General features: G+C 48.4%; 1 protein-coding gene across 4 annotated transcripts in view; it reads left to right on the top strand.

The window, feature by feature from the left end:
- PDSS1 (decaprenyl diphosphate synthase subunit 1) overlaps positions 1–14,109 on the top strand; it is a 40,136-nt gene that overhangs the window by 6,476 nt on the left and 19,551 nt on the right. For 2 of the 4 annotated variants that reach the window (XM_020891474.2, XM_020891475.2), the window contains exon 4: positions 2,658–2,788. In XM_020891474.2, coding sequence (XP_020747133.2) covers positions 2,658–2,788 — 131 coding nt within the window. Of the gene's footprint in view, positions 1–2,657; positions 2,789–13,150; positions 13,240–14,109 lie in introns of those variants that run through there. The other 2 variants (XM_020891481.2, XM_020891480.2) reach the window with 2 other exon arrangements.

The following is a 14,109-nucleotide window of genomic DNA, read 5'->3' as shown; positions in this document are numbered from 1 at the left end:
TTACTCCCCGTTTCAAGGTTCTGCGTTTACCCCCTTCAGCCCCCGCCCCACTCTCCTGTCTCCACGCCTCCACCGCTTCCAGTCCTCGGAACCACGCAGAAGCTGTGGAGGACGAGCTCCCTGCACGCCCGCTCTGGGCCCGTTACAGTCCCGCCACGGCTGTAGCCTGCCTCCTCCAGTGTCGTCCCTGTGTCTCTGATTAAGTGTCATGCCCTTTGCCTCCCCCTTGGGGCCCTAGGTTTTCTCCCCCAAGTCCCTGTTCTCCATGTTTGTCTGCAGACTTGCCCTCCTCATTCTCTTCTGGATCCATTTCAGATGCTCCAGCTTCTTCCTGTTCATCTTGTAAAGGACCATCCCATCACCCTGTGTCCTCCCGGTTCCATTCCAGTATTCCCAGCCATTCTCTGTCTGTTCTGCCCCTTCACCACGGCTCCACCACCGCCCTTTGCCTTCCTATCCAGCCTCTCACCTGAAACTGCCTTTGCCCGCTTCTACTAAATCCAACAGGCCATGCTGGCTTGTATCTTCCAGACTCTCTGAACGCTGGACCGTGTTCACCACAGCCCTTCTGTGAAGCCGGCCCTTGGCTTCTGCACTGTCCCTGTGCTCCTCAGGCCATCCGTCAGTCGGCTTCCGGGGCTCCTCTCTGTCCCCTCCAGCCCACCCACTTGGATGTTGCCGTTCCCTGGGGTCATTTGCTCCTCTGCTCCGTCTTCAGTTTACCCGTTTCCGTGCTCAAGACTCCCTTGTAGAGGCCCTGGCCTAGAATGAACATTCTCTCCTAAACTCTGCCTGCTCCCTGGGCAGCGCTATGGAGTTGTCCATCACTGGCTCACACTGGCAGATCCGAAGCTCCGCTCCTTCCTACGAGTTGTTTTTTCTCTCGTTTATCCTGTTGATGCGAGGTTGTCACCCCAGACCTTGGGAAGGACCCTCGACTCGGCCCTCTCCTTCCCCTCCACACCCTCCTCATCGCATCTCTCTCTCTTTTGAAAGTTGTTTTTATTTATTTTTGGTTGTGCTGGATCTTGGTTGCTGCGCGAGGGTTTGTCTCTAGTTGCGGCAAGCGGGGTGCTACTCTCGAGTTGGAGCACCCAGGCTTTTCACCATGGTGATTCCTCTTGCAGACCTGGGCCCCAGGTGCACAGGCTCCTGTGGTTCTCAGGCTTAGCTGCTCCGCGGCACGTGGGACCTTCCCGGACCAGGGATCGGACCGGTGTCGCTGGCACTGGCAGGCAGGTTCTTACCCGCCGGACCCTCAGGAAGTCCCGCGTCGGTATCTGGCCTTCAGTCGCCAGCCCTGGGTTTCCGTCACCCCCCGCCCCTGCCCTCGCCCCCCCGGCCTCGGGCTGAGCCAGAGGTGCCTCCTGTGTGCTCCCAGCGCAGCCCTCAAGTCCAGGACCGGAGTCCTCACCCCGCCACGCTCCACTGCAGTCCTGTTTCCCTTCCCCGGCCTAGACTCTGAGCTCCCTGTAGACCGGAGATTGTCCCGTTTATCTCGGAAGCCTCTGCGTTTATTATCGCCCTTGGCCCCGAGGAGGGAGTGCCGGGCCTGCTGGATCGTGTGCGCTTGAGCCCCGTGAGGGGCTGCCGGGCCCGTTTGTTGCTCCTGGACACAAGCTCTTAATTCTTCCCAGCAAGTCCCTGAGGGAAGAGACAGGAGACCCACGTGCCCACCCCCAGGACAGCTCTCCCTCCTCTTAGGAAGCAAAATCCTCCTTAGCCTCTGTTCCCAGGCATAGCTTGTCTCCTCCATGAAGTGCTCGGTTTTTCTCATCCACACTGATTGCTCCATTCTTTGAACCTTAATGCATTTAACATACGGCCATTATTCAAGTTGCCACCATATCATTCACTGAATTCATATTTTAAAACATTTTGCTTCCCTAATGGCATCGTAGGAGAAGGCAATGGCACCCCACTCCAGTACTATTGCCTGGAAAATCCCATGGACGGGGGAGCCTGGTAGGCTGCAGTCCGTGTGGTCGCTAAGAGTCAGACACGACTGAGCGACTTCACTCTCACTTTTCACTTTCATGCATTGGAGAAGGAAATGGCAACCCAACTCCAGTGTTCTTGCCTGGAGAATCCCAGGGACGGGGGAGCCCGGTGGGCTGCTGTCTATGGGGTCGCACAGAGTCAGACAGACTGAAGCGACTTCGCGGCAGCAGCAGCAACAATGCCATCGTAAGCTCCTTGCAATCATGTATAGCTTTTGTTGCACACTTTCCCCGTGAACCTTTGGCTTGTGCGGCTGAGAAATGCCTGAGCCAGACTCTGATGCCGCCCTCACCTCTTCTCATCTCGTCTGCCACCCCTGCCCTTCTGCTTCACTGGCTCCCACACTCCGCCTCTTTGTCCTCCTGCCTCCGTCCTCCAGGCTGCGAGCAGCCCTGTTTCTCTCCGTCACCAGCCGTCTGGCGCCCCCCGCCACCGTCACTCAGAGTCTCCACCAGCGGCAGGCCCCCAGCACCCCGGCCCCTGGCGGGGGGCGGCCAGATGCTGCTTGCGGCCACACGGTGTTGGCACCTCTTCCCGCCGAGTGTTGGGTTTCCCCGTTGAAATGAATGCACTAAGATCAAAGCTGTGTGAAAAAAATTCCACTGACGTTTTGTGTAGTTATGCTGCCCTGTTGACGCAGAGAAACTTTGTTTCAGGAACTCTTCATCTCTACAGCAGAACTCAAGGAAATGTCTGAATACTACTTCGATGGAAAAGGAAAAGCCTTTCGACCAATTATCGTGGTGCTAATGGCCCGAGCCTGTAACATTCATCATAATAACTCCCGGTGGGTTATTTACTTTGTCTCCTCTGTTCTCTATTTGGCAAACCTTCCTTCCCAAGGTTACCATTTATTTTCTTGTTTAACTAGTACCTTGTGTCTGCGAACTCGCTTTGTGGTGGGCAATTTCCAGCTTTGTGTTCCCAAGGTCACCCTGGAGTCTAGTCTGGGCATCTTCCTTTTCCACACTTTTTAATATCCATGGAAGAACAACTTCAGCACCAAATAAGCATTTTAGAAAGAATTTTCAAGGCTACATTGAGTTTTCTCATGCAGAAGTAAAGAATGCCAGCATGTGTGCATTTGTAACTGTGGTACACACAGGGCCATTATTCCGAAGGTTGATGGTTATAAAGTCATGAGTTAGACCCAGATTCTGGCCACCACATCCCCTGCAGGACCTGACTTCCTGCAGCCTTCAGAAACATGCCAAAGAAAATTTTTCTTAAAAGAAGGCATTTTGACTTTTGGCCTTCAATTTCTCTGTTGCAAATAAAAATGTAAAATTTTAACTATTAAAACAACTGCTATGTTTTAATATGAAGGAAACCTTGAAATGAAAGAGGACTTACCCATTGCCATTATTCTTGAAACTCTTTGTTAACTGGAGTGTCTTCACTGTGTTTGTTTCTGCATCGTGCAGTCTGCTGAGGACACTCCAGTGGACCCTAGTGTACTGGCACGTTTGCTGGTGTTGAATGTCTGCACTCTGCTCCCTTTATCTGTAGATAGCTCAAGAAAAGATGCAGACCTTAGGGAGGGCCTAAGGTTTGCCATGCTGGGAAAGACCAAAGACAGGAGAAGAGGATGACGGACGGTGAGTGGTTGGATGTTATCACCCAGAGTTCAGTGGATATGAACTTGGGCAAACTCTGGGAGATGGTGAGGGACAGGGAGGCCTAGCGTGATGCCGTCCATAGGGTCGCGACGAGTCGAACAAGACTTGGCAACTGAATAACAGCAGCAAAGCTTTGCCAGCACCAAATTTAAGGATGTTGTAAGGGTGGGCGTCAGGTGTTGCTTCTTAGCATACGCTGTGCCGCTCCAGCTCCAGGACAGGACTCTGCTCAGGGGCACCTCCCATTTGTTCTGAGACTTTCTAAGTGCTCACAGGTGAGCCTCAACAAGCAGCGGGACCTCTGGGGGCGGCTGTTTTCCCATCATCAGGACCACTTCACCTAGAAGGCAGAGCAGCAGAAATGCTCCCTCTGAACCATACTTGAAATTCCTCTCATGAGGTCTGGAACTGGGTTCCTCAGCCTTGCCTCTGCTGACATTTGGGGCCAGCACAGAGTCGGACACGACTGAAGTGACTTAGCAGCAGCAGCAATCCTTTGCTATGGGGACTGTTCTGGGTCTTGTAGGGCATTTGGCAGCTGTACCTGGCCTCCATCCATTAGATACCAGTGGTACCCCTTCCCCAGTCGATGACAACTGAAAAATGTCTCCAGACAATGCCAGGTGTCCCTTGAGCAGAATCGTCCCTGGTTGAGAACCTCTGGTCTAGAGATAGTGTTTATATCTTTAATGCCTCAGATTAACATCTGATACAGCCCATTACCCTCAGAGATGACATGAGAAGGAAAGTGTTCTGCGTTGCTTGCTTTAAATCCTGTCAGCTGTTACCCCATTGTCAGAGCCTTCAGTCTATGTCATTGAAACTGTAGAAATTATTGGTTTGCAAGAATAAATGGAGAACTATGATACAGAAAAGGCATTGCTGGTTTGAAAAGTGAAGTTCCATTCTGCCTTCCCTGGGGATATCCTGGCTCCAGCTTCATTCTCCCCGTGGTGGGAGCAGGGCTTACTGAAGACTCAGCACAGAGCTGCGTCCAGCATTGAGATGTGCGTCGTGACTGGTGTGCATTCTGCTGGCACAGTTGCCTAGCACGATTACTCTCCAAGTCCCAACTTCTTGGGAAGACTCACTTCCTAAGGACCCTCGTGGATCAGGCACTTAATGGACCGGGTGTCTTCCCACTTAAAGCGGGAGCAGGTCGGAAGCAGGAGGAGAGCCAGGGCCGTCTGTGGTTTTGCTGTAAGAGGTTTATTAGAACAGTGTGAGCAAAGGTGGCTGAAGATCCTGGGCGGGGCGCCACAGGCGTGTTTGCAGCGGAGGCCCCAGAACCTGTTCACCTCTTGAACTGCCTCCTTGTCAGTGTCGGCAGAATTGCTTCACCATTTGACAGTCAAAGTTGAATGGCTCCTCTAAGGCTTGTCAGACATCTTCATCCTACTTCTGTGTATTAAATAAGTTAAGGGTAGTCCTGGAGGGGACTTTAGAAAACAAAATAGAAACCTTAAGAAATGGGGGGAAAATGACCTTCTGTTGCTTTATTTTTTTCCTTCATTAAGCTTTTTCACTTGTCCATTATACATTCCCTACTAGATTGTTGATAATTCTTAACCTGAGGTCCATGGACGTTGGGGGGGGGGGGGGGCCTGTGAGCCCCTGGAAATCATATGCAAAATTTGTACGTTTGCATTTTTCTAGGGAAAGTTAGTTCAGTTCAGTTGCTCAGTCACGTCCAACTCTTTGCAACCTCACGGACTGCAGCACACCAGGCCTCCGTGTCCATCCACAACTCCCGGAGCCTGCTCAAACTCATGTCCATTAAGTCGGTGATGCCATCCAACCATCTCATCCTCTGTCATCCCCTTCTCCTCCTGCCTTCAGTCTTTCCCAGCATCGTGGTCTTTTCCAAGGAATCAGTTCTTTACATCAGGTGGCCACAGTATTGGAGCTTCAGGTCAGTCCTTCCAAAGAATATTCAGAACTGATTTCCTTTAGGATGGACTGGTTGGATCTCCTTGCAGTCCAAGGAACTCTCAAGAGTCTTCTCCAACATCACAGTTCAAAGGCATCAATTCTTCGGTGCTCAGCTTTCTTTATGGTCCAACTCTCACATCCATACATGACTACTGGAAAAACCATAGCTTTGACTAGACGGACCTTTGTTGGCAAAGTAATGTCTCTACTTTTTAATATGCTGTCTAGGTTGGCCATGGCTTTTCTTCCAAGGAGCAAGCATCTTTTAATTTTGTAGCTGCAGTCACCATCTGCAGTGATTTTGGAGCCCAAGAAAATAAAGTCTGTCACTGTTTCCACTGTTTCCCTATCTATTGCCGTGAAGTGACAGGATCGGATGCCATGATATTCGTTTTTTGAATGTTGAGTTTCAATCCAGTTTTTTCACTCTCTTTCATTTTCATCAAGAGCTTCTTTAGTTCTTCACTTTCTGCCATAAGGGTGGTGTCATCTGCATATCTGAAGTTATTGATATTTCTCCTTCCAATCTTGATTCCAGCTTGTGCTTCAACCACCCCAGCATTTCACATGATGTACTCTGCACATAAGTTAAACAGGGTGATGTACTTCTCGACGTACTCCTTTCCCAGTATGGAATCAGTCTGCTGTTCCAAGTCCGGTTCTAACTGTTGCTTCTTGACCTGCATACAGATTTCTCAGGAGGCAGGTCAGGTGGTCTGGTATTCCCATTTCTTGAAGAATTTTCTACAGTTTATTGTGATCCACACAGTCAAAGGCTTTGGCATAGTCAATAAAGCAGTAGTAGATGTTTTCCTGGAATTTTCTTGCTTTTTCTGTGACCCAACAGATGTTGGCAATTTGATCTCTGGTTCCTCTGCCTTTTCTAAATATAAACCTTTTCCAAGGGAAAGTATACATGGCTTGTATTGTCAAAGGGTGGTGTGGCCCCAGAAGCTTAAGACTTAATCTTTAGTTTTCTTCTGTGTATCCTGGCAACAGCAGCACCTGGCCAGGTGCAGATAAGGAGACTTGAGCGTCCAGAATACAGAGCCGTGGTGGACTCCGAGCCATGTGCCCAGAGCCTGCCTTAAATGAAAAACCTTCTGCCCACGCCGCCAGAAAGCCTTTGCTTCTCGGGCTCCTCGAGAGCTGTCCCAGCAGCCGAGAGTCCTCTCACCTGAGCCCGTCCACATCCGGGGACTGGTCAATGAAGGGCCATCTAGCGCCGGGACACACGGTGAAATGGCAGCAGCTTCGGACCGGCCTGCCTCGCAGAAATCCCTTCCCCACCACACGTGCTCATCCCGGGGGTCCAGAGGAGACATCCTGTGCTCTGAACCTGAGAGTCTGCTTCCTGGAGCACTGCGCCCTCAAAAGGGTGCAGCAAAACCCAGCTAGCTACCTGTGAGTCAGAGCTCACTTGAACAGAGAATCCAGTTGAAAAACAAGCTCTGTGAGAAATAAGATTTCTGTGAAATGCTCTGCTTACTGACTATAGCACGATTAGTGTCTCCTCTCCAACAAGCCAAACCTGACCTCCTTAAATTTAAAGGTACCTGTTCTTACCATTGGTGTTGACATCACCTGTTTCTCTTGGAAGTCTTCCAGCTCTGGAGAGTGGATACCAGTACCAGTGACTGAGATAACAGGCCTCCTCCAGTTACTCAGGGCACGGATTTATGGATCGCGACTGTACAGGCAGTCAGGTGCCACTGAATCCTGTAGTGCACTTTGCAAAGCCAGACATTGGATTAGATAGAACAGATCTATGGTGCGGTTTTGGTTTTGGTTTTGTTTTTTTAATAACGCAGTCTTCACATTAGTTAACAGGTCAAGTTTCCAAATGTGATGAAAGTCTTTTTTTAGTTCTACCACTTTATTGCTACCAACCCGTCTCCCTCCACCCTCATGCACACAGGCTCGGTCATGCAATCCCATGGACTGCAGCCCGCCAGGCTCCTCTGTGCATGGACTTTTCCAGGCAAGAATACTGGAGTGGGTTGCCATTTCCTTCTCCTGAAAAAAGTCTTAAATTCAGTGGAGGTAACTTTTGTGATTCTCATGACAGCAAAGGAAATTACAAAAGCTTACTGTAAGAAAGCTGTAACGAAATAGTCATAACAGCACCAGCTCACTTGAATGATTCCTAGGGTCAGGCCGCTAAAGATTCTAGACCCATTCCTGGTCTAGAATGTGTGTGTTTTGAATCAGTGAGCCAGCTACTGCCGTGGCTGTTTGTGGGTTAGGAAGTTTGGTGCCCCAGGAAGTATTTTTGTCTTTAAGCCAGGAGATGGCACTTTTGATGTGTCCATACTCAATATTAACATGGATCTATATCAGTAACCTCAGATATGCAGATGACACCACCCTTATGGCAGAGAGTGAAGAGGAACTAAAAAGCCTCTTGATGAAAGTGGAAGAGGAGAGTGAAAAAGTTGGCTTAAAGCTTAACATTCAGAAAACTAAGATCATGGCATCTGGTCCCATCACTTCTTGGGAAATGGATGGGGAGACAGTGGAAACGGTGTCAGACTTTAATTTTTTGGGCTCCAAAATCACTGCAGATGGTGATTGCAGCCATGAAATTAAAAGATGCTTACTCCTTGGAAGGAAAGTTATGACTAACCTAGAGAGAATAATAAAAAGCAGAGACATTACTTTGCCAACAAAGGTCCATCTCGTCAAGGCTATGGTTTTTCCAGTGGTCATGTATAGATGTGAGAGTTGGACTGTGAAGAAAGCTGAGCGCCGAAAAATTGATGCTTTTGAACTGAGGTGTTGGAGAAGACTCTTAAGAGTCCCTTGGACTGCAAGGAGATCCAACCAGTCCATCCTAAAGGAGATCAGTCCTGGGTGTTGATTGGAAGGACTGATGCTGAAGCTGAAACTCCAGTACTTTGGCCACCTAATGAGAAGAGCTGACTCATTGGAAAAGACCCTGATGCTGGGAGGGCTTGGGGGGCAGGAGGAGAAGCGGACAACAGAGGATGAGATGGTTGGATGGCATCACTGATTCAATGCACATGAGTTTGAGTAAACTCCGGGAGTTGGTGATGGACAGGGAGGCCTGGCGTACTGCGATTCATGGGGTCGAAAGAGTCGGACACGACTGAGCGGCTGAACTGACTGACTGAGAAGTAAAGTCTGTAACAGAGGATGCCTACTGAGGCAGAGAAGGCTTTAGTAAACAGAGGTTTGTCCATTTCATGGGTGAGGTCAAGCTCCAACCCAAAGGAACATCCCTGAAATCAGGATGACTGTAGGGCTCGCTCTTCTGGCTCCTTGCCCCCAGGGGAGGCTGAGTCCATCACTGAAGGAATCACCTTCTGCACTTTCATCAGCTGGGTCCAGTTTGCAAAACCCAAGTATTGCATCATTCGATGTCACCATGGGTCCTGTGGAGCAAGCCATCGTGGACAAGCTGCAGGTCTGAGATGTCACCATGGGGGTCCCTCTCCACACGTCTCAGGACTCTGAATGCAGTGCTTCAGAGGCAAGAAAACTGCCAACTGCAGGAGTCCTGCATCATTCACAAGGCAGCTTTGCAGGCATCTGTTTTTATCTGGAGGTCGACTGAAATATTCAAGAGCTGCTGCTCTGGGATGTCAGTTCTTTTCTTCTGATATTAGAACTGTTAATGGATTCATGACTGTAGGGTCAAGCTTAAAACTGCCACTCCCTTCAGAGAAAGATAGTCTTCGCACTAATCTGGTGCGCTTGTTTGAGTTTTCGGAGGAGGGTGGCCCGCAGAGCGAGTCGGAGCTCGCGGGCATCTCTGCTGTCCCTGGGATGTGGAGGGCGTCGCTGACGTTCATGGCAATGGTGTCCCCAGCGTGCCAGGGAAGAGTACAGCGGAAGAGCAGATTGCAGAGGCCAGAGACCAAGGCCAGGACGCAGCAAACTGGGGTAGAGGAAGAGATGCGGCGAGTGAGAGACGGTGAGGAAGCCCTTCCGTGGCCCCCTCACCCCAAGTTCAGCCTGAACCCTGCATGCCACTGCAGAAGGGGAGACACTTCAAGGTTGTATCAATAATGTAGAAAAACAGGCTTTTAGACAGAAGCAGTAAAATCACGTCATTTTAGGAATGAGATCACTGAAAAGGAAACATTTGAGCATCAACAGAAGAGGCTGGGGAAAGCAAGAAACTGTTCAGCTGAAAAATTGCTCCCCAAAAGGTATCCATGTCCTAAGCATTGGGACCTATGTGTTGCATTTTGTGGCAAGAAAATGGTCTTTGCAGGTGTGCTTTCAGCTAAGGATTGTGAATTGGAGGTGTCATCCTGGATTTTCTGATGGGCCCTAAATGCAGTCACTGGTATCCCTAAAGAGGGGGCAGAGGAGACCGCCTCACACAGAAGGGCATGTGAAGATGAAATGGAGGGCCTTGAAGGGGGCACCTTGCAGCTTGTGGCCACAAGCAAAGGTCCCCAGCAGCCAGCAGAACTGGAAGGAGTGAGGAGGGGACCCTGCCCGTGAGCCCAGCCTTGCCAACACCTTGGTTTCAGTTCAGGGCAAGTTTTTGGACTTTTGGTCTCCAGAACGGTGAGAGAATTTCTGCCAATTTAAACCAGCACGTTTGTGGTGACCTGTCAGAGCCACAGGGAGCTAGTGCAAACACCGCTGTTTGCGTCGCATCGCGTCGCGTCCATGCGGGCCGTGTTCCTGGCGGGCTTCTCGCTCCCTCTGGAGGCGCCTCTTCGGGATGCACCCCAGCAGGAAAGCAGAACCCCTTCCACGGTGTCGGTCGTTGAGGGGCCCACACTTGTAGCAGCCCGCCACCCGGCTCAGTGGCAGATAAGATAGAATCTAAAGTGCATCTCTGCGGATATATTGTTCAGTGTACTGAAAACTTGGCTATATATACTTCCATCAGGTAACAGTTCACATCCTGAAGAATTTTAGAGACAGAGACTTCGTTTGCCTTTTAAATAGAGAATTTCTTCAGTACCAAACTGATGGTGTCCATTCCTATCCTTGAAAACTCGAGATGACGCGGAGTGTCAGAGAAGAGGTCACCCTCCCGTGACTGCGCCCTTCAGAGCAGGGGACACTGCCTGCCCGCAAGCTGTGAAGAGCCTTGGAGAGAAGCTGGCCCAAGACCCTGCTGGAACTGAGCCGCCAAGTTCAGGTCACCTTTCCGGCAGGAGAGACTTCTCATGCCTGCAGTAGAATTTCTAAGCTTGGCCACAGGGGGGCAGCAGAGACCACGCTTCTGTCAAACTCCTCCTTAGGAGCCGCTTCCATTTGGGGCTTGCGGTAAGGCAGGTGAATGCCCCCCACTCACAGATCAGCATTTCCGTGACTGTGCGTCAGACTCAGTGGGCCTGCCACTTCAGAATCCCAGTTCCTGAGTCCCGTCATGAGAGATCCCAATTTCTGTGTCTGAGGAACTTTCAGTCTGCATTTTCAAGAATATTGGTTTTTGACAAGGTGTGCAAGAGGTGAGATTTAAGGAATACTAGAATACCAGACCACCTGACCTGCCTCTTGAGAAACCTGTATGCAGGTCAGGAAGCAACAGTTAGAACTGGACTTGGAACAACAGACTGGTTCCAAATAGGAAAAGGAGTACGTCAAGGCTGTATATTGTCACCCTGCTTATTTTACTTCTATGCAGAGTACATCATGAGAAACGCTAGGCTGGAAGAAGCACAAACTGGAATCAAGATTGCCGGGAGAAATATTAATAACCTCATAGGCAGATGCCACCACCCTTATGGCAGAAAGTGAAGAGGAACTAAAAAGCCTCTTGATGAAAGTGAAAGAGGAGAGTGAAAAGGTTGGCTTAAAGCTTAACATTCAGAAAACTAAGATCATGGCATCTGGTCCCATCACCTCATGGGAAATAGATGGGGAGACAGTGGAAACAGTGTCAGACTTCATTTTTTTGGGCTCCAAAATCACTGTGGATGGTGACTACAGCCATGAAATTAAAAGACACTTACTCCTTGGAAGGAAAGTTATGACCAACCTAGAGAGAATAATAAAAAGCAGAGACATTACCTTGCCAACAAAGGTCCGTCTGGTCAAGGCTATGGTTTTTCCAGTGGTCATGTGTGGATGTGAGAGTTGGACTGTGAAGAAAGCTGAGCACCGAAAAATTGATGCTTTTGAACTGTGTGTTGGAGAAGACTCTTGAGAGTCCCTTGGACTGCAAGGAGATCCAACCAGTCCATCCTAAAGGAGATCAGTCCTGGGTGTTCATTGGAAGGACTGATGTTGAAGCTGAAACTCCAGTTCTTTGGCCATCTCATGCGAAGGGTTAACTCATTGGAAAAGACCCTGATGCTGGGAGGGATTGGGGGGCAGGAGGAGAAGGGGGCGACAGAGGATGAGATGGCTGGATGGAATCACTGACTCGATGGGCATGAGTTTGAGTAATTTCTGGGAGTTGATGATGGACAGGGAGGCCTGGCGTGCTGCGATTCATGGGGTCGCAAAGAGTCGGACACGACTGAGCGACTGAACTGAGCTGAAGCTAGTGCTAACAAGCAAAGTGAAATGCTTCTCTTTAGAATTGTCAGAAGAGAGAAACAGAGGAATATAATGAAATATTTTGAAGTAGAGCCTCCTGTAACCCACCTGAGAACTCTCTGGTCTTACAGTCCCTGTAGTTTCAGGAATAGATATGCCTCTGTCCCTGTTAAAGTGACAACCACATTTATTATTTAAATTTATCTGCCTCCTTCACTTGTTGCAAGCCAGGGTAATCCATTGACAAGGTTTGATTTTCTTTTTGGAGACAACTTTCTCACTCTTGGGGTTTGCTTGTCATTTAAAGACAGCGTTGTATATCAGCATGAATAGGAGGGAAAAGTGTTTTACTTCAGTCACATGTCAGCGTGGTGAAGGGTATGTGGAGAGGTCATTATATTATTCCATCTATGCCCATCTGTGCTTCTAATTCTTCATTCTAATGTTGTTGTGAATCTGATGAGGGGGAAACCCCTGATGGTGGTGAGGGGCTGGCTGCCTCATCGCTCGCTCTTGCAGGTGTGACGCGCAAGGGACAAGAACCTTTGCTCTCTGAGGTTCGGAGCCTCCTTTCTCCTGCCGTCTCGCCTGGCTGGCTTTTCCTGGCTCCTCTCCCAGGAGCTGGGAAAGTGTGGCCGCTCTCTCAACAGCAGGAAGTAGAAACGGTGCCTATTTTTTTTGAAGGCATGATTCGGTTCAGTACTTGGAAGATTTCGTCTTCACACAGTGTGAGTTGTTTCTGGAATCTGTAAATTTGGCTTCCAGACCATTGTGCTGTGCTTGGGTATGCAGTGGCAGCATCTTCCAGACAGAATCTCACACACGTGAAAGCCTAAGTGTGCAGGAAAAAGTACATCAGATAAAATGAGGAAGCATCAAAAATGTGATGCTATCCTATGTAGGGGCTGTGTCATGATGCCAAAGAGTGTTCTAAGCAAGAATCCTGGTTTCATCAATTTAGGCATACAAAATGGCATTTTTACATACATATTGAGTCTATTAAATTTCCAATTATTTCAAGAAGTCTTTGTATTTTAATATCTTAAAATTACAAAAAAAAAAAAAAACCAAACCACCCCAGTGCCTCGCTGAGCACTGCCACTTTGCTGCAGTTTCTCAGCAGGGCCCTTGCCTGCTGCTGTGATAATGGAAGTGGTGCCCGACCTAGAAATGCCAGAGAAAGGCTAGATGACATCTTCCCAGTTGTTTGAAGGTGAGTCTGCTATTAACCAACAGCAAGTATATGTTTCATGAGACTGAAATTCATTGAGAAAATATTCTAAAAAAAAGAAATAGTCTATTTTTTAAATGGCTGTAAAAGTCTACATCTTTTCTTGTGCATTCAACTCAAAAAAAGATAGGACACAGTAAATGTACCTGGAAAATATTTTAAGGTCCAAGCTTCTTCCTTTAGGGTCTGTGAGTGTCTCACTGAGAGATTTGGAGCAAGCTCCTAGAAGCCCTCTGAAGCTCCATTTTCTCACTCACTAAAGTGGTCTTACCAGATCATTTGTCCCTCCCTACTACGAAGGAGGCTTTGATCCAGAAGTATTTAGAGCAGGTATAATTGTGACATTAATAAATAATAAGTGGCACTTTACAGTTTATTTCCAAGCTAAAAGCAGTTGGAAGGTTCTGAGGTTTAGTTCTAAAAATCTTAGGTAAGAGTTGCTGGCAAAGCACTATATTTTAAAATTATATTTGAAGCAAAATGGGAAGATAGTCTTCAGGCTGATTTAGTAGTTAAATTCCAGCATCTGTACTGTAGCTGTACATCATTTTTCATGACTTTCTGCTAGAACTGAGGCATTAGAAGGAGCACTGGCTTTTGTAGACGTTAGGTTCGATTTTTAAAGAAAACATCACATTTCAGGATCCCCTTCACTTTTCTCCTGAGAGAACACGATATTTGAAAAGTAAGCTAGAGGAATAAGTGAAACATTTGGTTAGCATGTGTTTGATCCAGGCTTCTGTTTTAGGTTCAGAAAATTCAGTTGGTTATTTTCCCAGTTTGATTTTCTCAAAATCCAGTTTTTTAAAATTTCCCTAGAAGATTGATGGTGATAATAAATCATGATTAAAA

This window comes from Odocoileus virginianus, chromosome 9 (assembly GCF_023699985.2).
Source record: "Odocoileus virginianus isolate 20LAN1187 ecotype Illinois chromosome 9, Ovbor_1.2, whole genome shotgun sequence".
NCBI lineage: Eukaryota > Metazoa > Chordata > Mammalia > Artiodactyla > Cervidae > Odocoileus > Odocoileus virginianus.
The sequence above is the reverse complement of the archived record's forward strand: the minus strand, read 5'-3'. Positions and strand labels throughout refer to the sequence as shown.